Below are 24072 nucleotides of genomic sequence, written 5' to 3'. Positions count from 1 at the left end.
CGCAATTATACACATTTATTCTTTTAAATACAAAAACTAAAAAGATAACAGAAGACATTCACGAATCACTGAGTTTTGCAGTCGACATCCCCTTCAGAACTTGACTTCATAGATTTCAGTTCTTTCTGCAATTCTTCTTCGACAGCAAGAATCTCCTTTGGTTTTTGATACTATGAAGACATGGACAATGCAGAGAGTGACAGATTAGATGGCTTGGATAGAAAAACACAGAACAGATGAAATTATTGGGATCATTATTACTATTAGACCATACAGTGAAATGATTTTTTTAAGCATGCAAAAAATCATTGCCTGCGATAGCACATTGCCTCATAAAAACAGATCATGTGCTGCCGAGAACAAATATTCTATGTGCCCAGAACGACTATATTAAGGATTGTTCTGTTCCCATGGAAGTGTAGTTGACCTGTCTAAACAGGCTAGTAAATGACCGCCAATCAGCCAGCTTGCATGTAGCTAATCCGCAGTCATTCAATAGGCCACGGTTGGCTGGTGTCTAAAAGCCCCCATACACATTGGATTAAAGTGTCACCCCTACAGATCCGAGAACAGAGCCTTACAGAATGGATTGGAGGCTGAGTATGTGCATCTCTACTCCAAATGAAATAGTTGATCACTGTAAATGGCGATCTCCGGTAGTCCCGGCTTCTATGTGGACATCCATAGAGCAGGTGGGAGGATGTCCACCTTATCTCCACCCAGGGTGTGGTCTGGGGCTTAAGGAGCTGGCCTCCAAAGGCAGAAGTGTTCAGTGTGTGGAGAGGAACACTCTAGAGAAGTTGTTATGCTGGAACCAACCTAAACAGTGTGTGTTCTGATAGTGGTGAGCGGGAGGAACCCCGCTCTCAGAAGGACTGTGCTTTCTGATACCGTTCTGTTTTCCTGTCTTGCCCAGAGGGCTGTGTTTGTTTTACTACACCTTGGTTTTTGCTGTCCATAATAAACCAAAGGAAGTTCTTAAAGTCGTAGTGTTCCCGTGTCTACCTCCGTGTGCAGTCGAGTGAGCCGATCTACCACAGGGGTAATAGGGACCACTTTTACTGATGAGTGTTATTTAGACATTTTAAAAAAGGGCACCCCCAAACTGGTGAGAGGCCGTCTTTATTTTTTTCCGTTGGTACTAAATCATGCAATAAATGGTTTTGCAAAAATAAATTTAGGGTGAAAATTTTCAACAAGGAAATATCACAAAGTGTCCAAATGCAATGATAGATGTCGGCCAGTGTCTGCAATAGGTTGTGTCTGGTAGTACAGCTCAGCTGCACTGATGTGAATGGACAGCTGCAGTACCATATCCAACCTGTGGACCGGTGTGGTGCCGGTTCTGGAAGAAAGGCAGCCATGTACCGTATTTTCCGGCGTATAAGACGACTGGACATATAAGACGACCCCCAACTTTTCCAGTTAAAATATAAAATCTTCTCAAAAGTTGGGGGTTGTCTTATATGCTGGGTGTCATCTTATAGGGTGGGTGCGGAGCAATTTGCGGTCGACGTATATAGTGGGGGGGAGTGGTCCCGATGACGAGGTGAGGGAGCGCCTCACCAGGAAGGTGTAAGTGAAGCAAACTGTCAGCGTCTGGGATGCCAGGGGTATGCAAAAGAGAGAGAGCGGTGCTGTGCCTAGAAAAACACTCCTCTTTCACTCATCTGGCTCGCCATTGTATCCTATTATCTCCTTCTCTGCCTCTGCTTCACTTACACCTTCCCGGTGAGGTGCCCCCTCACCTCGTCATTGGGACCACTCCCCCCACAATATGCGGCGACCGCAGATTACTCCGCACCTGCCCTATAAGACGACACCTGGCGTATAAGACGATACCCGACTTTTGAGAAGATTTTTAGGGGTTAAAAAGTAGTCTTATACAGTACTTCTAATCCTGAATTACCCCAGATAGTGGAATCTTTTACCATTACAAGATGGTTTCAGTGTTACTCTCTAAGGTAGTAATGGCTGTAAACCTTCTTTATTCCAGTACTAAGACTGAGCGACACCCAGCGCATTTCATACACGGACGCCTGTGAGATCTGAAGCCTTTGTGACTTGTTTTAAGACAAAGCGATTCTCTCGTCAGATTGTTATTTTTAGGGGAAAACTGTTAATAATTACAGAACAGGATTGAAGTGACAGCAGTAAAAACGTTGGAAATGAGCTTTTCATTTTTGGTGGAAGAAGCAATCTGGACACATACCAAAATCCCCCGAACAGCAATGCAAGTCATCTGCATGAAGTCACTGAACATGTGTGCGGCACATCTGCACTTTTTTACATTGTGGTAGCGAACCTAAATGACTTAAAGTGAACCCATCACCATGTCTAGCCCTCTGACATACACAAACTGGAGCCCCAACTGTTTCCTTCCAATGTAAATGATGATAGAAGAAATGCAGAAGAAAGATGAAATACCATTAGTGATGAACGAATATACTCGTTACTCGAGATTTCTCGAGCACGCTCGGGTGGTTTTGTGCTCGGAGATTTAGTTTTCTTTGCCGCAGCTCAATGATTTACATCTGTTAGCCAGCATAAGAGTACATGTGGGGGTTGCCTGGTTGCTAGGGAATCCCCACATGCAATTAAGCTGTCTAGTAGCCGCAAATCATTCTGCTGAGGTGATGAAAACTTAATCTCCGAGCAGTTACAAATACTCGGAGACCACCCGAGCGTGCTCAGAAAAACCCGAGCAATGAGTATACTCGCTCATCACTATTCATGACCCTTTACAGTTGCACCCCGACCCATCACTGTGCAGGCAACTACAACACGGGCCATTCAAATTAATGGGGCTGGCTGCCATTTCCTTTCAAATTAATGGGGTCGGCTGCAGGGCCATGTGCCTCTGTGCAGGGAAAACGAATATGGCAGATGTCAGACCCCCTACTGATCATAGAGCAATGGCATAACCTAGCCATGTGCCATCACTGTATAAGATGCATTCATAGCGTCAAATACTTCGGGGGTTTAAATCTCTCTTACACAAGTAATCAATAAAATAAAACATAATCCCCAAAATAGTCTAAAGTGTTTATCCACATTTCTAAATCAACTTTCCCATACATAATCCATTGCATCAAAGTCTGACCAAGGCTATGAGTACGCACTGTGCTACCTAGTAAGCCCAGTTGCCACACATACGTGTTTTGTGCTCTGTATGGACCATGATGCCTGAACAGGACAGCTTTACAAGGTAGACTTTTGGGGCAGATGTGGAAAAAATTGCTATCAAAAATAGATGTGTAAATATTTTATGTTTGTCAATTAACAAGATACAAAGTGAATAATCAAAAGAGAAATCAAATCAATATTCGGTGTGATAGTTGTTCTAAACGGCATCAGTTCTTCTAGTTATTTGCACATAGTTTTTGAAAGAACTCTGCAGGTCCAAACATCTTGGAGACTTGTGGAAGTCGGCTTATGCTCTTCATGTAATCCCAGACAGACTGGAAGATGCTGAGATCAGGACTATGTGGGGCCAAATCATCACTTCCAGGACTCCTTGTTCTTTGTTATGGAGAGGGTCGTTGTCCTGCTGCATCAGGTCTGTCGGGGATAACATGAAGAGATCGGAGGATTTGCACAAGCGGTGTCCACAGAAGATGTGTGGTTAGTTCTCAAAGATGTTTAGAACAACCTTCCTGCCAAGTAGCGTTGAGCGAAAGTGTTTGGATAAGATGTTATCAGAGCATGGTTGGGTGCCGAGTGACTTCAGCGTGCTCAAACAATATGTTTGAGTCCCCGCGGCTGTTCGACAGTCGCAACACATGTAGGGATTTCCTGACGCTAGGCAATCCCTGCATGTGTTGCGACTGTTAAACAGCTTGAGACATGCAGTCACGGGGACTCGAACATACTATTTAAGCACGCCAAAGACACTCGGTAAGCACCTGATCATGCTTAGATACAGCTTATCCGAACACGTTCGCTCAACAACACTACTGCTGAGTTCTTTCAACAATTTTATGGAAGAACTGATGCGGTTTTGAAGGCAAAGGGCGGTCACACCAAATATTGATCTGATTTAGATTTCTTCTATGTTTAATCAAATAAACTATCAACAGTTCAATGTGAAAAGAGTTCTTGCTTTGCAGAATTTGTTCCATACTTGTCCTAAACTTTTAGTACACATTTATTTCTATCTGTCCAGTTCATTCAAGAGACCCACAGTCAGCCTATTGCATCGTAGACTGTACGGATGAGGAAACCATGGATGTGTGAAACCAGCCTAAAAGCATGAAGACAGTGGGAGTAGCCACTAGAAGTGCAGCACATACTCCCTGGGGTACATGTTTCACAGGTTGAGAACCCAGACTTGTTATTACTTACAGTTATAATTAAAGTATTATTTGCGTGGGCAAAACTTAGGGCGCTCTCATCCAGGTCCAGTTGGCATCGGTCTAGGTCCGGAACAGAAAACTTTTTATAATACCTGTGAGAACAAAGCATGTGGAAATCAAAAGTACAACCATATGAAACAGTCACAATAGCTGTAGAAGACCGGGCTCAAATATCGGAGGAATAATTACCCCCCAAAGTAAGTGTGAGCCCCTAAAACTGTGCATTAGCCACACCTTACAGTACAGCAAACATTTAGCACTTCTGGTTTACGAAAGGACTAAGAGGAATCTCTGCAAGTGGCTGGCTGATTCCTTCACATTTATGGTATCAGACGTGGAGGAAGATATTTTAGACAGCTGATGGGTCTGTGATTTCTCAGAGAGAGTGTGAAGGGGGGACGGTCGCGTGGCAAGAATGTCAACGGTACATAGCAAGACGGACCCCACGCAATAAGTCACCTTCAGACGGTGCTTCCAAGATGTCCATGTATGCAAAATTTTAATTACAATTATCCATTTAATTTTACGAGTTGGATCCCAATTTTAGTAAGATTTTGATAATTAATATTAACTAACTATAGATAACTATTTGAACAAATTTAGTCGACGTGCTTTTTACAAGGAGTATTTTCCTAATTCAGCATTAGGGTAGTTTTAGAAATTTTCCTACATTTCTGTGCAATTTGTATTATTTTTTTTTGCACATTTTACTGTTTTCTGTCTATCATCTAATACCGAATATTCTTCAATTAGTAAATTCCACATATAGATAAATGAAGAAAATGATGAGAGAGCGGAGAGGCTGGGTGCAGAATGTGCTCTGACGGAGATTAAAGTTTCCTGTGATGTAGCTCCTCTTGGTATTTGGCAAAGGTGGCAGACGTGGATAATAAGGGAGATGTCAAAGGTTAAACAGCAGAGATTAGATGAACACAAAGACATGTTAAAGAAGTGTTAACTCCTCAATGATAGATAAAAAGACTATACAAAGCGCAGAACTTTGCTTGGGACAGGGAGGAACTGAGCAGTAATCCAATGACTGAGTGTTCCTTACAATTAATATATCTGGGACATTGTTAGAGCTGATAACGTGCAGCGCACGAGGTGCCGAGACATGTAGACGGCCTCCACCAGCCGGTATTAGTCACTTTTATTTTCCTTTTAAAGCATGTTCCAGCAAGAATACGGGAAAACGAAAATGGATGAAGGTAGAGCCCAGAGAATGGTCCTAATGGTCTTAATGTGCTGACGTATAGACGTGCTTCCTCCATCAACTCTTCAAGACCCTAAACTTGCCCCACATGAGCAAGAAATATCCTTCCGACAGTACTTATCCCTAATCCACAGGAATGGAGATACATTTATGATGAGGGGGTCCAAAACTAACTCCCAACAATCTCCAGAACGGGGGTCTTGTGCAGACGTGCGCTTGCGTTACCATCGCTCTATTCAATGCCTATAGGTGACTTGTGTAATGATCATACATGAGGTCACACTCCCACCTATCGTACATTTATCGCCTATCCTGTCAATAGGTGATAATTTTTTTGTGCGATAATCCCTTTAATATGATTGATACAAAGAGATACTAGGGGGAACCCTGAGAGCCATTCTCCACTGTTCGAAGTCCAGAGGACATCACTACATGTGAGGACCTGTGGTGGAGCAGCGTACCTCCGGGTCTCTGCTCCACCATTCTCCTTGTTTTTGGAGGTTTCAGATTGTTTTTGGCCTGTGGCCTGGATGGGGAGCACGCAAAGGATGTCAGCGTCCTTCTGTAGGCGGCAAAATGACATGACCGCATCACTCAGTCGGCCTTTGTTTCCGAAAAATAGAGAGAAGACTTGTCTGATGGGCAAGTCAGATCATACTTTTCTTTTATCTTTACCTGCTGCATTATTACTTTTAAATAATTGCTCAGGAGGACGTTATTATTTTTTTTTGGGGGGGAGAAGAACCCACGGCATTATTACTTTTTATAGGGGCACTATTGCAATATTGAATGGGAAATTTGACTTTTTAAAGGTGCCCTCTAATATTTTAGGTGCCCCTTATAAAGAAGTACAAGGAGGCACTTGGGCTGTTATCATTTTTTAAGGCGGCAGTTATTAGATTATAAGTGGCACTCAGACATTACTACTTTATAAGGCAGCACTGGAGGCATTATTGCCTTTAATGGGGCACTGAAGGGGCATTTTTACTTTATGGGGCACACTCTGAGCATATGTAATTTATAAAGGGTCATTTGAGTTATTATTACTTTATATGGTGGCACGCGGGGTATTCTAGCCTTCAAAGGTGACTTCTGCAGGTTCTCCGCACAGACTGTATCTCAGAGCTGAATGTGGATCTCGCAGTGAGATTAGGGGACATATCCAGAGCCGCTGCAGATTGCCGCTCTCGTCCTGAGCACCATTGTCCAAATATTACACAGATAACCCAATGTCAGACCTCAGTTTCTCTGCGGCAAACATGACATCTTATGTAAACCTGCTGGCATTAAAAAAAAAAAAAAAGTTGCAGATAATAGCAATTTCTTGATGCATTAGTTATTCGGCTCCTGGGATCTTTCCAACTCTCTGCTAAGTTTATTACAAGTCGCAAACCTCTTATTGGATGCATTGTGGACTCTTCTAAAGTTGGGAAATTAAATGTACTTTCGAGCTATGGGCAGGTATAGATTTATCACGAAAAATGTCATCATTTTCTAGCTTTAGGCTCAATAAATTTGTCTAAAAATTCTTGGCTGCATCTTTTCCGTTAAAACGTGCCCACTTACCTAACTTTGGGCAAAAAATGTCAGCAAGCTCTAACTTTTTTTGTGCAAATTGAGTCTTTTGAGGCCAAAAACTGACATAAACCAATTTAAAAAAAATGTGCACCGCAGTGTTGCTTTAAGTTCTCACAAAGCTACATATTTTCCTGTGCCTTATGCATCCGTGCGGTCTACTTCATCTGCGATGGTTGAAGCTGCCAATGACTAAAATCCCATTAGGAACTGGTCACTGTCAAAGAATCGATCTAGGACCGATCCTGTTACGTCAGCACTGCAGACAATCGGTGGGTGATGATTGGCTGCAGTGCTCATAAGAACGACGCATCGCTTGAACAGCGCCGGTCTAGGATATGAGTTTGTGCTTTTTTATTTTATTGGGGCTACTTTAGCTTTTAAGAAGGGGTTTTCCAGTAGAGGACAGATTTTTGTCCCATTAACATCCCAGACAGGTCTCCTTTAGAGGGGTCTTCTGAAATTTTTTATTAGGTTGTCTCAAATCAGTGAAGCCTTCTGGTATCACATAAGCTTAAGGGGGCACCGATTAGCTATAGTGTTCATAAGCACATGGTTGGCACGTCATCACTGCAGCAAAGTTAAAGGGAACCTGTCACCCCCAAAATCGAAAGTGAGCTAAGCCCACCAGAATCAGGGGCTTATCTACAGCATTCTGTAATGCTGTAGATAAGCCCCCGATGTATCCTAAAAGATGAGAAAAAGGAGGTTAGATTATACTCACCCCGGGGGCGGTCCCGCTGCGGTCTGGTCCGATGGGACCCTTGTTGAGGGCAGAGCAAAGTACTGCACTGCGCAGGTGCCAGGAAAGGTCAGAGAGGCCCAGCGCCTGCGCACTGCAGTACTTTGCTCTGCCCTCAACAGGCCAAAGTACGCCTGTGCTGGAGCCACAGCGCGACTACAAGAGGACGTCATCGTATGAAGATGGGAGGCGCTGGACCGGACCGCGATGCCCATCGGACCGGACCGCAGCGGGACCGCCCCTGGGTGAGTATAATCTAACATCTTTTTCTCATCTTTCAGGATACATCTGGGGCTTATCTACAGCATTCCAGAATGCTGTAGATAAGCCCCTTATGCTGGTGGGCTTAGCTCACCTTCAATTTTGGGGGTGACAGGTTCCCTTTAAAGGGAGTGGTCCAGTGTATTCCCGGACTACACCAATGACAGCACTGGGCTTTAGACCAAGTATGCTATCACCACTGAGGATAGTGATCGGCTGCCACAGTCATATGTCTATTACTCCAGAAACGGGACCACCAGAGCTCATCAGTGGAGACCTCTCCTCTGCTGTGTCAGCAATGGTTAATTCAGAAGAGAGCACCCTGCTAATAACCTCTGGTGGTCCCCAGCGGTCCGAGGCGATATGGATGTGACCTCTATCTTCTAGATTATAAATTATTATGGGTAGGAACTTTTTTATTTTTTTTAATGACGTCATTTTAGTTTTGTGTTGTTTCCTAAACTGTACAGCGCTCTGGGATGATAAATATATATAAGTCTCGGACTCACATTATTACTACAGAACAAGCAAACGCTTCACGGATTCCCTGGACGGAGAGCTCTTTACTTACACCGCGGCCTCCTCTCCAACAGCGCCCTCTATTGTTCCAAGGACAAATGTGCAGAAACATCCAATAGTATGGTGACGTAACAAATCATCCTGGGATGGGTAAGATCAGCGATGTTCAGGTGTGCCAATAAATATATTGATAACTGTGTATTGTACAAGTATGAAAAAGCTTCCCAGAAGAGCCCTGTGAGATCCCATGGCTTGTAAAGATAATAGAGGTAAAGCGCATAAGGCTCTGTTCACACTGGAGTTGAGGAATCCATTTATAAACCCGGATTTTGTGAAATCACCACTTTAGTGGCTTGTTTATTTCTTTTTTTTATTTCAGCGCTGGAGTGATGTTACTAGTTCCCTGACCCTTATCTTATACTTACCAGATCCCATCTTCAGCTTTTCCTGGTGCAGCCTGTTATGTTTGCTAATGACAGGTGTTATGAAGGCAATCCAGAAACACAGTGTGCTTAGCGATCAGAGCGCACACAGTGATCTGACAAATACCCAAAAATACAAGAACGAGCTCTGAGACGTGGAAACTCTGTAGACTGCACACCTGATCCTATCCTAAACACAACTAAAAGCGGCTGTGGATTGCGCCTAACAACTACCTAGGCAACTCGGCACAGCCTAAGAAACTAGCTAGCCTGAAGATAGAAAAATAGGCCTGACTTGCCCCAGAGAAATTCCCCAAAGGAAAAGGCAGCCCCCCACATATAATGACTGTGAGTAAGATGAAAAGACAAAACGTAGGGATGAAATAGATTCAGCAAAGTGGGGCCCGATATTCTAGGACAGAGCGAGGACAGTAAAGCGAACTTTGCAGTCTACAAAAAACCCTAAAGCAAAACCACGCAAAGGGGGCAAAAAAAAACCACCGTGCCGAACTAACGGCACGGCGGTACACCCTTTGCGTCTCAGAGCTTCCAGCAAAACAAAAGACAAGCTGGACAGAAAAAAAGCAACAAAAAAGCAAAAAGCACTTAGCTATACAGAGCAGCAGGTCACAGGAACAATCAGGAGAAGCTCAGATCCAACACTGAAACATTGACAAGGAGCAAGGATAGCAGCATCAGGCGGAGTTAAGTAATGAAGCAGTTAACGAGCTCACCAGAACACCTGAGGGAGGAAGCTCAGAAGCTGCAGTACCACTTGTGACCACAGGAGTGAATTCAGCCACAGAATTCACAACAGTACCCCCCCCTTGAGGAGGGGTCACCGAACCCTCACCAGAGCCCCCAGGCCGACCAGGATGAGCCGCATGAAAGGCACGAACAAGATCGGAAGCATGAACATCAGAGGCAAAAACCCAGGAATTATCTTCCTGAGCATAACCCTTCCATTTAACCAGATACTGGAGTTTCCGTCTAGAAACACGAGAATCCAAAATCTTCTCCACAATATACTCCAATTCCCCCTCCACCAAAACCGGGGCAGGAGGCTCAACAGATGGAACCATAGGTGCCACGTATCTCCGCAACAATGACCTATGGAATACATTATGTATGGAAAAGGAGTCTGGGAGGGTCAAACGAAAAGACACAGGATTGAGAACCTCAGAAATCCTATACGGACCAATAAAACGAGGTTTAAATTTAGGAGAGGAAACCTTCATAGGAATATGACGAGAAGATAACCAAACCAGATCCCCAACACGAAGTCGGGGACCCACACGGCGTCTGCGATTAGCGAAAAGTTGAGCTTTCTCCTGGGACAAGATCAAATTGTCCACTACCTGAGTCCAGATCTGCTGCAACCTATCCACCACAGAATCCACACCAGGACAGTCCGAAGACTCAACCTGTCCTGAAGAGAAACGAGGATGGAACCCAGAATTGCAAAAAAATGGAGAAACCAAGGTAGCCGAGCTGGCCCGATTATTAAGGGCGAACTCAGCCAACGGCAAAAAGGACACCCAATCATCCTGGTCTGCAGAAACAAAACATCTCAGATATGTTTCCAAGGTCTGATTGGTTCGTTCGGTCTGGCCATTAGTCTGAGGATGGAAAGCCGAGGAAAAGGATAGGTCAATGCCCATCCTACCACAAAAGGCTCGCCAAAACCTTGAAACAAACTGGGAACCTCTGTCAGAAACAATATTCTCAGGAATGCCATGCAACCGAACCACATGCTGAAAGAACAAAGGTACCAAATCAGAGGAGGAAGGCAATTTAGCCAAGGGCACCAGATGGACCATTTTAGAAAAGCGATCACAGACCACCCAAATGACTGACATCTTTTGAGAAACGGGAAGGTCAGAAATGAAATCCATCGAAATATGTGTCCAAGGCCTCTTTGGGACCGGCAAGGGCAAAAGCAACCCACTGGCACGAGAACAGCAGGGCTTAGCCCTAGCACAAATCCCACAGGACTGCACAAAAGTACGTACATCCCGTGACAGAGATGGCCACCAGAAGGATCTAGCCACTAACTCTCTGGTACCAAAGATTCCAGGATGACCAGCCAACACCGAACAATGAAGTTCAGAGATAAGGTTATTAGTCCACCTATCAGGGACGAACAGTTTCTCTGCTGGACAACGATCAGGTTTATTCGCCTGAAATTTTTGCAGCACCCGCCGCAAATCAGGGGAGATGGCAGACACAATGACTCCTTCCTTGAGGATACCCGCTGGCTCAGATAAACCCGGAGAGTCGGGCACAAAACTCCTAGACAGAGCATCCGCCTTCACAATTTTAGAGCCCGGAAGGTACGAAATCACAAAGTCGAAGCGGGCAAAAAATAACGACCAACGGGCCTGTCTAGGATTCAAGCGCTTGGCAGACTCGAGATAAGTCAAGTTCTTATGATCAGTCAATACCACCACGCGATGCTTAGCTCCTTCAAGCCAATGACGCCACTCCTCGAATGCCCACTTCATGGCCAGCAACTCTCGATTGCCCACATCATAATTACGCTCAGCGGGCGAAAACTTCCTGGAAAAGAAAGCACATGGTTTCATCACTGAGCAATCAGAACCTCTCTGTGACAAAACCGCCCCTGCTCCAATCTCAGAAGCATCCACCTCGACCTGGAACGGAAGAGAAACATCTGGCTGACACAACACAGGGGCAGAACAAAAACGACGCTTCAACTCCTGAAAAGCTTCCACAGCAGCAGAAGACCAATTAACCAAATCAGCACCCTTCTTGGTCAAATCGGTCAATGGTTTGGCAATGCTAGAAAAATTACAGATGAAGCGACGATAAAAATTAGCAAAGCCCAGGAACTTTTGCAGACTTTTCAGAGATGTCGGCTGTATCCAATCCTGGATGGCTTGGACCTTAACTGGATCCATCTCGATAGTAGAAGGGGTAAAGATGAACCCCAAAAATGAAACTTTCTGCACACCGAAGAGACACTTTGATCCCTTCACAAACAAAGAGTTAGCACGCAGGACCTGAAAAACCATTCTGACCTGCTTCACATGAGACTCCCAATCATCTGAGAAGATCAAAATGTCATCCAAGTAAACAATCAGGAATTTATCCAGATACTCACGGAAGATGTCATGCATAAAAGACTGAAACACAGATGGAGCATTGGCAAGTCCGAACGGCATCACTAGATACTCAAAATGACCCTCGGGCGTATTGAATGCAGTTTTCCATTCATCTCCTTGCCTGATTCTCACCAGATTATACGCACCACGAAGATCTATCTTAGTGAACCAACTAGCCCCCGTAATCCGAGCAAACAAGTCAGATAACAATGGCAAGGGATACTGAAATTTAACAGTGATCTTATTAAGAAGGCGGTAATCAATACACGGTCTCAGCGAACCATCCTTCTTGGCTACAAAGAAGAACCCTGCTCCCAGTGGTGATGACGATGGGCGAATATGTCCCTTCTCCAGGGATTCCTTCACATAACTGCGCATAGCGGCGTGTTCGGGCATGGATAAATTAAATAATCGACCTTTAGGGAATTTACTACCAGGAATCAAATTGATAGCACAATCACAATCCCTATGCGGAGGTAGAGCATCGGACTTGGGCTCTTCAAATACATCCTGATAATCAGACAAGAACTCTGGGACCTCAGAAGGGGTGGATGACGAAATCGACCAAAATGGAACATCACCATGTACCCCCTGACAACCCCAGCTGGATACCGACATGGAATTCCAATCCAATACTGGATTATGGGTTTGTAGCCATGGCAACCCCAACACGACCACATCATGCAGATTATGCAACACCAGAAAGCGAATAACTTCCTGATGTGCAGGAGCCATGCACATGGTCAGCTGGGCCCAGTATTGAGGTTTATTCTTGGCCAAAGGTGTAGCATCAATTCCTCTCAATGGAATAGGACACCGCAAAGGCTCCAAGAAAAACCCACAACGTTTAGCATAATCCAAATCCATCAGATTCAGGGCAGCGCCCGAATCCACAAACGCCATGACAGAAAACGACGACAAAGAGCATATCAAGGTAATGGACAAAAGGAATTTGGACTGTACAGTACCAATGATGGCAGACCTAGCGGACCGCCTAGTGCGCTTAGGACAATCAGAAATAGCATGAGTGGAATCACCACAGTAGAAACACAGACCATTCAGACGTCTGTATTCCTGCCGTTCAACTCTAGTCATAGTCCTATCGCACTGCATAGGCTCAGGTTTAACCTCAGGCAGTACTGCCAAATGGTGCACAGATTTACGCTCGCGCAAGCGTCGACCGATCTGAATGGCCAAAGACAAAGACTCATTCAAACCAGCAGGCATAGGAAATCCCACCATGACATCCTTAAGAGCCTCAGAGAGACCCTTTCTGAACAAAGCTGCCAGCGCAGATTCATTCCACTGAGTGAGTACTGACCATTTCCTAAATTTCTGACAATATACTTCTATATCATCCTGACCCTGGCACAAAGCCAGCAAAATTTTCTCAGCCTGATCCACTGAATTAGGCTCATCGTACAGCAATCCGAGCGCCAGGAAAAACGCATCGACACTACTCAATGCAGGGTCTCCTGGCGCAAGAGAAAATGCCCAGTCTTGAGGGTCGCCGCGCAAAAAAGAAATAATAATCAAAACCTGTTGAATAGGATTACCAGAAGAATGAGGTTTCAAGGCCAGAAATAGCTTACAATTATTTTTGAAACTTAGAAACTTAGTTCTATCTCCAAAAAACAAATCAGGAATAGGAATTCTTGGTTCTAACAGATTTCTGATCAATAGTATCTTGAATTTTTTGTACATTTATAACGAGATTATCCATTGAAGAGCACAGACCCTGAATATCCATGTCCACACCTGTGTCCAGAATCACCCAAATGTCTAGGGGAAAAAAAAAAAGTGAACACAGAGCAGAAAAAAAAAAAAAAAATGATGTCAGAACTTTTTCTTTCCCTCTATTGAGAATCATTAGTTAGGCTCCTTGTACTGTTATGTTTGCTAATGACAGGTGTTATGAAGGCAATCCAGAAACACAGTGTGCTTAGCGATCAGAGCGCACACAGTGATCTGACAAATACCCAAAAATACAAGAACGAGCTCTGAGACGTGGAAACTCTGTAGACTGCACACCTGATCCTATCCTAAACACAACTAAAAGCGGCTGTGGATTGCGCCTAACAACTACCTAGGCAACTCGGCACAGCCTAAGAAACTAGCTAGCCTGAAGATAGAAAAATAGGCCTGACTTGCCCCAGAGAAATTCCCCAAAGGAAAAGGCAGCCCCCCACATATAATGACTGTGAGTAAGATGAAAAGACAAAACGTAGGGATGAAATAGATTCAGCAAAGTGGGGCCCGATATTTTAGGACAGAGCGAGGACAGTAAAGCGAACTTTGCAGTCTACAAAAAACCCTAAAGCAAAACCACGCAAAGGGGGCAAAAAAACCCCACCGTGCCGAACTAACGGCACGGCGGTACACCCTTTGCGTCTCAGAGCTTCCAGCAAAACAAAAGACAAGCTGGACAGAAAAAAAGCAATAAAAAAGCAAAAAGCACTTAGCTATACAGAGCAGCAGGTCACAGGAACAATCAGGAGAAGCTCAGATCCAACACTGAAACATTGACAAGGAGCAAGGATAGCAGCATCAGGCGGAGTTAAGTAATGAAGCAGTTAACGCGCTCACCAGAACACCTGAGGGAGGAAGCTCAGAAGCTGCAGTACCACTTGTGACCACAGGAGTGAATTCAGCCACAGAATTCACAACAGCAGCCATCTTGTGACCTCAACTTTGGACTGAGCAGAAGTCAGAGGTAATGGTCACAAGCTCTCGGGGGAAGTCTATGAGACCCTCGTTCTGGCTCTCATAGACTTACATTGAGTTGTGACTTCCAGCAAACACTGGAGCGATCCGACAGGCCACAATCGGCACGAGGCTGACCGGAGCGGCGCCGATAAAAGATGAAGATGGCAGCTGGTAAGTGTGATGCTGGGTGGAGGGAACTTTGATAAGTAGCACCACTCCAGCACTGAAAAAAAGCCGGAGTGGCGCTTTAATTAATCCTGATCACGGACTATAAGTGGTAGTTTCATGATGTCGTTGTGATCATATGTGTGGTTAGGGTTCTATAAGGAAAACTCGAGTCCATACAAGTGAATAGATGGCAGAGGAGCATTCCTGCAGCTCAGGAGCCCCACGTCAGCCATTAGCTTGAGTCGTAACTAAGAGCAGAGTTCCTGTTCTGAAAGAATCATCTGAATGGACGCCATGTGCTACCACATTTTACCTACAGCTTCTCAAGATAATAATTGCCAGACAATCCCTTTCCTTCATGTGCTCCGGGCTGGCCATGGTGCCGGCTCATGGGCAGTGGGTGGTGGCTGCCATTGCTGGACACTATAGCACTTAAATGCTAAGATCAATTCTGACTGCAACACCTATATGGCTTTAGAGAAGAATGTGATTATGGGTGCGGATATGGGTCTAACCACCCCAGATCCGAGCTTCCTAGGCCCGGCGGGCACAATACAGTACAGCACAGGACTATTGCATTGCATATGCCTGTATATGCCATGTATTATATATTGGTCCCATGTTCTTGTCCCTGTTGGATTTAAAGAAGCTCTCCTCCTCCCATCAAACTATTTATCCTCCTATTATACTGCAGTCATCATATTATATAGCACTATGCACTTACAATTGTTCATTTTGCCTTTCTACCCAGATAATTCTTCTGTTTTCTGTTAGGTCTATGACAAAGCGTAATTAAAAACTGACTAGCTGAATCCTTCTAAGCTCTATGTAGAAATAAGAGGTCAATGATCCTAGCATGACTCATAAGTCGCTGTAAAAGTCCCTGGCAGGGGGAGGAGGGAGCAGCTGGGTCAGGAGTTAAAGAGGGGAATGATAAATGTAGGGACAAGGGACTTCCTGTTTCCACATGGAGCAAAGAAAGGAGAAGAATTATCTGGGTAGAAAGGCGAAATGAGCAATTGTAAGTACACACTGCTATATAATATGAATACAATATATTAAGAGAATAAAAACCTTGATGGGAGGAATAATGCTTATTTAAAGGGGATGTAAAAGCACTCAAAATGGGTCAAGGAAAAGGTGCAGGGTTGAGGATGGGGATAATCGATCGTCACCTACTGAAATGACAGCCCTCCTCTATATTCTAGGCTAGTTTGTGGCTTCTTTTTTGGGTGGGGGGCATCACATGACTGAGGCAGCCTTCACATTCGATTTGAACTGAAAGAAACAATGTCTCTTCCGGCTCAAAAAGAATGTGAAGGCTGCAGCCAAACAGCAGCTGTTGATTGGCTGCAGCAGTCAAGTGATGTTCCCCTCCAGAAGATCGGTGGGGGACACAGTGTGGAGTACGGAGAAGCTGCAACGTTTCCACTTGTTTTGTAAAATAAATAAATGAGAGCTAAAAGCTCTGCAAAGTGTGGAAGGAGAATTAGTGGAGGAGAGGAGAATAACCTGCGTACTTCTTGTTAGTGGTCCGTACGATACAGCACCGCTCCTTCCGGTCCACGGTCACGCTATACACCTCTTTTGGGTAAGGAAGATTACGGATTCTCCACTGAAAACTTGATTTTGTGTCCTTCCGCATGAAAACTGGCTAAAAGAACAAAAACACATAAAATTGCATGAGGATATTCCGTGCACAAAGACTGGTTACCACTGTGCTTCACCAATGGTGGTCCCTAAATACTGAATGTCAGCTTATCACGCCACTACTGGTGCAGGAAATGTATGAAATCAATCATCACAGAGCGGACGCCGATTGGCTGCAGCCGTCATATTATGTGACCGCTGGGAGATCACAGGTCAGGGAGGTCATTTTTTTCCTCCACCACACTACAGCCATTAAGCTTTTCTAGTGGGGTTACTTTTATTTTGTCACCTTCGTATATGCATTTTTTTCTGGGATTTTTCCCGTCCTATAGAGAAGCTTATGTGAAAACATGTCAGTGTAAAAACGACAAACCAAAATTTTGGTTGAAAGAATTGAATAAAGTTTTTTTTATATTCCAGTTTTTAACAGACTCCTGCGTGAGTAAAAAGTGCACTATTACTGAAATCTATGCCACTCGGGGTGGAATTTCACTGTCATTTTTTGTTCATTTTCAGGGTAAATTGTAGTAAATCTGTGGGGGCTTTTCTCAGCCTATTTTTCAGAAAAGTGACAGGAGCTGCATAATAAAAAGTCACATATATTTGTGCAAAACATGAGAGGACAGAAATCAGAAAATGTACCAAAGAGATGGCACAATTAGCTTAAAAAAATATCCCCCCGTTGATTGACGTTTTCTATATTTCTTTGTAGACTTATTAACATTTGTCCGCAGTGTAATTAGGCCAAAAAAATACCATACACAATTAAATAACAAAAAACACAGCAAAATGTCTTTAGGGGGCGCACTGAGAATTTCACTTTGGATGGAGAGGACTAAAGCTGCATTTGCAATGAAAAAGAATCGTGAGCGAGTGATTTTAACAGCGCTCCTTTCAGAATAATCTAGTGGTGCAAACAGGCTACTGATCACCTGAGGAGTAAGCAAAACACGGGCTCATCTGGTGAAAAGATCAGCGTTCTGGGTGGTGTATAAACAGGACTCGTGCTGCGGAGAACTATGGCAGCCAATGTGCACGGATTTATTACAGATCGCTCTGTGAGCGTCGTCTACTTTGGTCTGCCTGTGTAAACAGGCTAATAAACAGCCACTGATCAGTAAAGCGTTACCGACCGGTGATCATGTTGTGCTGCTGGACAGTCCGTGTACAGTGACATTGCCAAGTTATCCCCTATACACAAATAACTTACTGATTGCTCAGGGTCCGACTGATGGGACTGCCAGCAATCCCGAGAATGGGGCTCTGCACAGTCTGAATGGAGCGGAGGTGTGCACCCTCGATCCTCACTCCATTCATTGTGTACACATACACTACAGAACTATTTCCATCAGTCCCATAGACAGTAAAATGAGCAAAGTTCAAGCATGAGCACCTCCAGTCAAGAAGGCGACCTGCCGCGCCTGGTTCCTCAGTTCCAGACCTCCGTTCTAGGGATTGCTGGGAAGCAGGCACCTGAAGATAAGTAAATTATCTTGATAATGAAGGCCATATTTTTTTTTTTTTGTAGTAGCTGTAGCGACTAATGGACTAAAGATGGATCCTCCACAATCTGTCTAGCTGAAGAACTTCTATGGCTCTGCAGATGGTCCACTCGGGAATATTACGAAATTGTGGTGAGGTTGTATTCATATCAGAAAATAAAATATATGTCTGGATCACTGTCAGATAAACTTACGTTTGAACTGTTTTCCTTTAAGAAGTCTGGCTGTAAGGCCCCGACGATTGGGAGGGAAGCTTCGCCAACCTCAGTCTGCCATTCTCCGTGTGCCCCAAGAGACGACTTCTGTCTCCACTTTCTTACTGTGGACGGGACATAAATCGACAAGGTGTAGAAGCATCGTCTGATCAAGTGAGGCCAAAGATTCTCTCAGAAATAGGATCTACTGCTCTCTGTTATCGGTCACAATGTGTCCACGAGGGAGCAGCACCAATCATAACAACGTAGAGGGAAATCAGCTGAACCCACCAATGTCGGCGGGAACCTTCCAGCTTCCGTTCAGCTGACTGGCCGGACATGCACATGTATTATATTAGAGGGGGAAAGCCATTGCTGGACCCTCCGATAACACACTGCAAGGAGAGGAGAGGCTCCCATATAAATGTGACCATTAGGCAATCACACCACAGTTCTGCAGCTCTTCTATGTTATATGCATGGCTAGTGTGGAAGGGCAGTCTGAGACTTTATTATTGATAGGCTCTTTTAAGGATCATCAATCGATATCAGATTGGTGGTGGTCCGACTTCTGACAATGCTGACATTCTGCTGACTGGACGGGCCGTGTCCACTTCACTGTTTAGCCATCATGGCCATATACAATTTGTAGCAGCGCTAAGCAAGAGCGAAATGGACGTAGTCCGTCAGGCTCTCTTATCTGCATCGCCCCCCTACTACCTGCACTCCATAATTTGATATGATCTGATGTCACGTTTCGCCATGGAATAAAATAGCACAGTAAGAAGGATCTGGGTGAGTGCTCCAATTCTTTCAATTTCTTATGTTTTACCTTGAAGGATTCCATCAATACTACAGCAAGCTGTACAGCAAGTGACATCCCCAGAATCAGGCTCTCTGCCCCTACACTCTGCTGCGCTCTGATTACACAGGAAACACTGCTGACATATTTTTTTAAGGCCTAGCAATCCTAGAAATATCCCTTTAAACCTTTCTTCTTTCCTACCAAGGCCAATTTTCACGTTTGCCCTTCGTTTTTTTTTCCTTTCTTTATTTTTCTGTCAACAGAACAGGTAAAAGGACTTGTTTTGTTTTTGTTTTTTTTTTGCACGAGTTTTAGTTTTGATCTATAGCATTTTTTTTCCCAAAATCCTGCTGAGCAGAAAAAAAATATCCAACGACCACCCCCCCCCCCCCTGCAAATTAAACAGGTCGTTTCGAAGACACCAAATGTAAGAAAAAAAATATTTTAGTGATTAAACAAAATAAACATTTTATAGGATAAGTGATAATATTATGACAACTAGGGGGTGATCGGTGGATAACTGATAACTTCTTGTAACCTCTTACCCAGTAGTTCATGGCTCTTATGGTCATATTCTTCTGCCATTTCCTTCCCATCTGAAAACAGATAGTGAACTTTCCTTCTGCCTATAAGAAAACAAAGTGGTGAAAGATCCTATCAGTTCTCGTTGTGATTAGAAAGAAATTCAGCTCTGCTAAATATGACCATCGTAAAACAGGAGCATCACTAAAGAAAAGAGCCTTCTCTGGCCCAGATGCCGTATGTCCTGCCATAATCCGGAGCACAAGCCAGGGTTAGGGGGCAGCACTAGAACATCACATGCGACCTCTCCATGTGATGGCGGTTTCTGAGCAGTGACACCTCTCCGGTCCTGTATATGGGGTTACTTACCAATATTCACTCATTACCTATATATGGACACCGGTCTAGAAACTCATGCAAATCCTGTTTTTAGAGGAAAAGTATAACAGAAACATTTGCACCACTTCTGCATTTATCACCCACTCCTGGTTTTGGCTTACAAATACTGATGTAAAATACTGACCAAATACCGATAGTGTGACGGCAGCCTTTGCCTGACAAAGAAGGCTGAATTAAAGGGACAGGAGTGGCTGAGTACTGACATTCCCTTAATAGTTTACATGGCCGCCAGGGTTGTGGAGTCGGTAAGCCAAACCTAAGACTCCTCAATTTCCATGACACCGACTCCACAGGCCTGATGGCTGCCACAATGATGCCAGCTAAGTATAGCATGGCATAGACGAGGGGGGCACATGCTGCTGACAGATTATTTCTGCAACTACTCACGGACCTCCCAACACCTTAAAGCATCAGGCGGTCCTCATATGACTCTGCAAGGATAGATGAGAAGATCATTGTAGGGCAAACCGATGTGCGGGAATGGGAGAGAAGGCAGAGGTGGCTTATTACCATCGCTGCCTTCCCGAGAGCTGTGTCAGCGCATCCTTCTACCAATCATGTGATCACCTTTTACGACATTTTGGAGGACAGAGGGAGGAAAAAAAGAAAGAAAAGGGGAAAAAAAAAAGAAAATAAGGAAGCAAAGAAAGAAGAAAAGAATTGCCACTGGTGCAAGTAGATCTATTTAGCCCTGTCCTTGAGAAAAAAAAATAAATGTCAGATTCATAGATTGTAAACTTGGGCCCTCACTCCTCTCTGTATCTTCTGCTTCATGTGATTATTGTTATGCTGTAATGTCTTTTATTGCCTGTACAAGTCCCCTCTATCATGTACGGTGCTGCGGAATATGTGGGCGCTATAGAAATAAAATTATTATTATACACATATAGTAAATGTTCTGGAAAGGGGAACACAATGTAAGGCCGGAGTCACGCACAGCGAGATACGGCCGAGTCTCGCAGGTTAAAACCAGGCTCTGGCACCGGCACTCTGGAGCGGAGCGTGCGGCCACACAGCAATACATGGAGCCGCACGCTCCGGAGTGCCGGTGCCAGAGCCTGGTTTTAACCTGCGAGACTCGGCCGTATCTCGCTGTAGTGTGACTCCGGCCTTAGACATATGATAGCGGCCATTTGTGCTAATGAAAAAAATAATATCAAATGTTTTCTTTCTTTTCTTCCCCTGAGGTGGGCAAAAAAAATGTATACAAAAATCATTCCCCACCCCCAAAAAAAACATAATGGAAGCTGTAGAAACAAATGCTGAGTGTTAAGAAGAAAACCACCAAGAATGGCTGGTCATGGACTGGTTTACCCACTTTGGGGTCCCTGTGTGATGTGGAGCGTGGGCCTGGACACAAGTGTAGATCATTTGTGATTTCTATGATAAGCTGTCCTGAGAAAATGTAAGAGTAATCTGTGACCCCCGCAGGAAGATGGCGGCCCCCGATCTGTGCCGCTCAGCGCACCCATGATAACGCCCCAGCGGCCCCGGACACTGTGCCCCAGATAATGGTCAGCGCACCCATGATAACGCCCCTGCGGCCCCGGACACTGTGCCCCAGATAATGGTCAGCGCACCCATGATAACGCCCCTGCGCCCCCGGACACTGTGCCCCAGATAATGGTCAGCGCACCCATGATAACGCCCCTGCGGCCCCGGACACTGTGCCCCAGATAATGGTCAGCGCACCCATGATAACGGCCCTGCAGCCCCGGACACTGTGCCCCAGATAATGGTCAGCGCACCCATGATAACGCCCCTGGACACTGTGCCCCAGATAATGGTCAGCGCACCCATGATAACGCCCCTGCGGCCCCGGACACTGTGCCCCAGATAATGGTCAGCGCACCCATGATAACGGCCCTGGACACTGTGCCCCAGATAATGGTCAGCGCACCCATGATAACGCCCCTGCGGCCCCGGACACTGTGCCCCAGATAATGGTCAGCGCACCCATGATAACGCCCCTGGACACTGTGCCCCAGATAATGGTCAGCGCACCCATGATAACGCCCCTGGACACTGTGCCCCAGATAATGGTCAGCGCACCCATGATAACGCCCCTGGACACTGTGCCCCAGATAATGGTCAGCGCACCCATGATAACGCCCCTGGACACTGTGCCCCAGATAATGGTCAGCGCACCCATGATAACGCCCCTGCGGCCCCGGACACTGTGCCCCAGATAATGGTCAGCGCACCCATGATAAAGCCCCCTGCGGCCCTGGACACTGTGCCCCAGATAATGGTTAGCGCACCCATGATAACGCCCCTGGACACTGTGCCCCAGATAATGGTCAGCGCACCCATGATAACGCCCCTGCGGCCCGGACACTGTGCCCCAGATAATGGTCAGCGCACCCATGATAACGCCCCTGCGGCCCTGGACACTGTGCCCCAGATAATGGTCAGCGCACCCATGATAACGCCCCTGGACACTGTGCCCCAGATAATGGTCAGCGCACCCATGATAACGCCCCTGCGGCCCTGGACACTGTGCCCCAGATAATGGTCAGCGCACCCATGATAACGCCCCTGGACACTGTGCCCCAGATAATGGTAAGCGCACCCATGATAACGCCCCTGCGGCCCTGGACACTGTGCCCCAGATAATGGTCAGCGCACCCATGATAACGCCCCTGCGGCCCCGGACACTGTGCCCCAGATAATGGTCAGCGCACCCATGATAACGCCCCTGCGGCCCTGGACACTGTGCCCCAGATAATGGTCAGCGCACCCATGATAACGCCTCTGCGGCCCTGGACACTGTGCCCCAGATAATGGTCAGCGCACCCATGATAACGCCCCTGCGGCCCTGGACACTGTGCCCCAGATAATGGTCAGCGCACCCATGATAACGCCCCTGGACACTGTGCCCCAGATAATGGTCAGCGCACCCATGATAACGCCCCTGCGGCCCTGGACACTGTGCCCCAGATAATGGTCAGCGCACCCATGATAACGCCCCTGCGGCCCCGGACACTGTGCCCCAGATAATGGTCAGCGCACCCATGATAACGCCCCTGCGGCCCTGGACACTGTGCCCCAGATAATGGTCAGCGCACCCATGATAACGCCTCTGCGGCCCTGGACACTGTGCCCCAGATAATGGTCAGCGCACCCATGATAACGCCCCTGCGGCCCCGGACACTGTGCCCCAGATAATGGTCAGCGCACCCATGATAACGCCCCTGCTGCCCCGGACACTGTGCCCCAGATAATGGTCAGCGCACCCATGATAACGCCCCTGGACACTGTGCCCCAGATAATGGTCAGCGCACCCATGATAACGCCCCTGCGGCCCCGGACACTGTGCCCCAGATAATGGTCAGCGCACCCATGATAACGGCCCTGGACACTGTGCCCCAGATAATGGTCAGCGCACCCATGATAACGGCCCTGCGGCCCCGGACACTGTGCCAGTCTGCTATACTGGAGGGGTGTGCTGACCCTCACCAACCAATCAGATTAAAGCTCGCATTTCTGAAAGGCACTTTAGAAAATACAATCTGCGCTCTGATTGGCTGTATATGAGCCCACATGGTTCCCATCGTCCTGCTCCCCACGTGTGCAGACACGGACAACAGTACAAAGCATGGAGCCGCCCCGATATGTAAGAGTCTGAGGTAAGGAGATGGAGAATGTCAGTCACCATCCTGTAGGATGCAGGTCTTCTTAGCCGCCCGCAGACTCTCCAGCCAGTGCTGCACCGCCATCTTGGACTACCCACTGGCCTGTCAGCGCGTCGTTACCATAGCAACCAGAGGTCACCATAACGACGTATACGTCCCAGCTGCTAGTTACTATAGCAGCGCGGCCTAGCTCTCCCCGGGGCAGGGGGCGCCCTCCTAGTGCACACGTGAAAGTAGTCACTACGGCGCCGGCTATACCGCGCATCATACCACCGCCCGG

The 24072-nt window shown here is 46.0% G+C and overlaps 1 protein-coding gene across 1 annotated transcript; it reads right to left on the bottom strand.

Annotated features, from left to right (window-relative positions):
- Nucleotides 1-24004, bottom strand: DPCD (deleted in primary ciliary dyskinesia homolog (mouse)). The gene is made up of 6 exons (XM_069753755.1): nt 23813-24004; nt 19782-19862; nt 18433-18557; nt 16607-16740; nt 4345-4447; nt 1-170 (listed from the first exon to the last, which is right to left on the bottom strand). The coding sequence occupies exons 1-6, from the start codon at nt 23874-23876 to the stop codon at nt 66-68; spliced, it is 612 nt and encodes a 203-aa protein (XP_069609856.1). The 5' UTR covers nt 23877-24004; the 3' UTR covers nt 1-65.
- Nucleotides 24005-24072: the final 68 nt, after the last annotated feature.

Source organism: Ranitomeya imitator, chromosome 2 (genome assembly GCF_032444005.1).
Source record: "Ranitomeya imitator isolate aRanImi1 chromosome 2, aRanImi1.pri, whole genome shotgun sequence".
NCBI classification, from domain to species: domain Eukaryota; kingdom Metazoa; phylum Chordata; class Amphibia; order Anura; family Dendrobatidae; genus Ranitomeya; species Ranitomeya imitator.
The sequence above is the reverse complement of the archived record's forward strand: the minus strand, read 5'-3'. Positions and strand labels throughout refer to the sequence as shown.

What these genes read in the sequence shown, in the direction of transcription:
- DPCD (XM_069753755.1), bottom strand. Translation starts at nt 23,876, where the DNA reads ATGGCGGTGCAGCACTGGCTGGAGAGTCTGCGGGCGGCTAAGAAGACC. An exon ending in TAAAGGAAAACAGTTCAAAC is followed by an intron (nt 16,741 to 18,432) that starts GTAAGTTTATCT and finishes TTGTTCTTTTAG; the next exon opens with CCAGTTTTCATGCGGAAGGA. An exon ending in GTACGGACCACTAACAAGAA is followed by an intron (nt 4,448 to 16,606) that starts GTACGCAGGTTA and finishes TTGTTCTCACAG; the next exon opens with GTATTATAAAAAGTTTTCTG.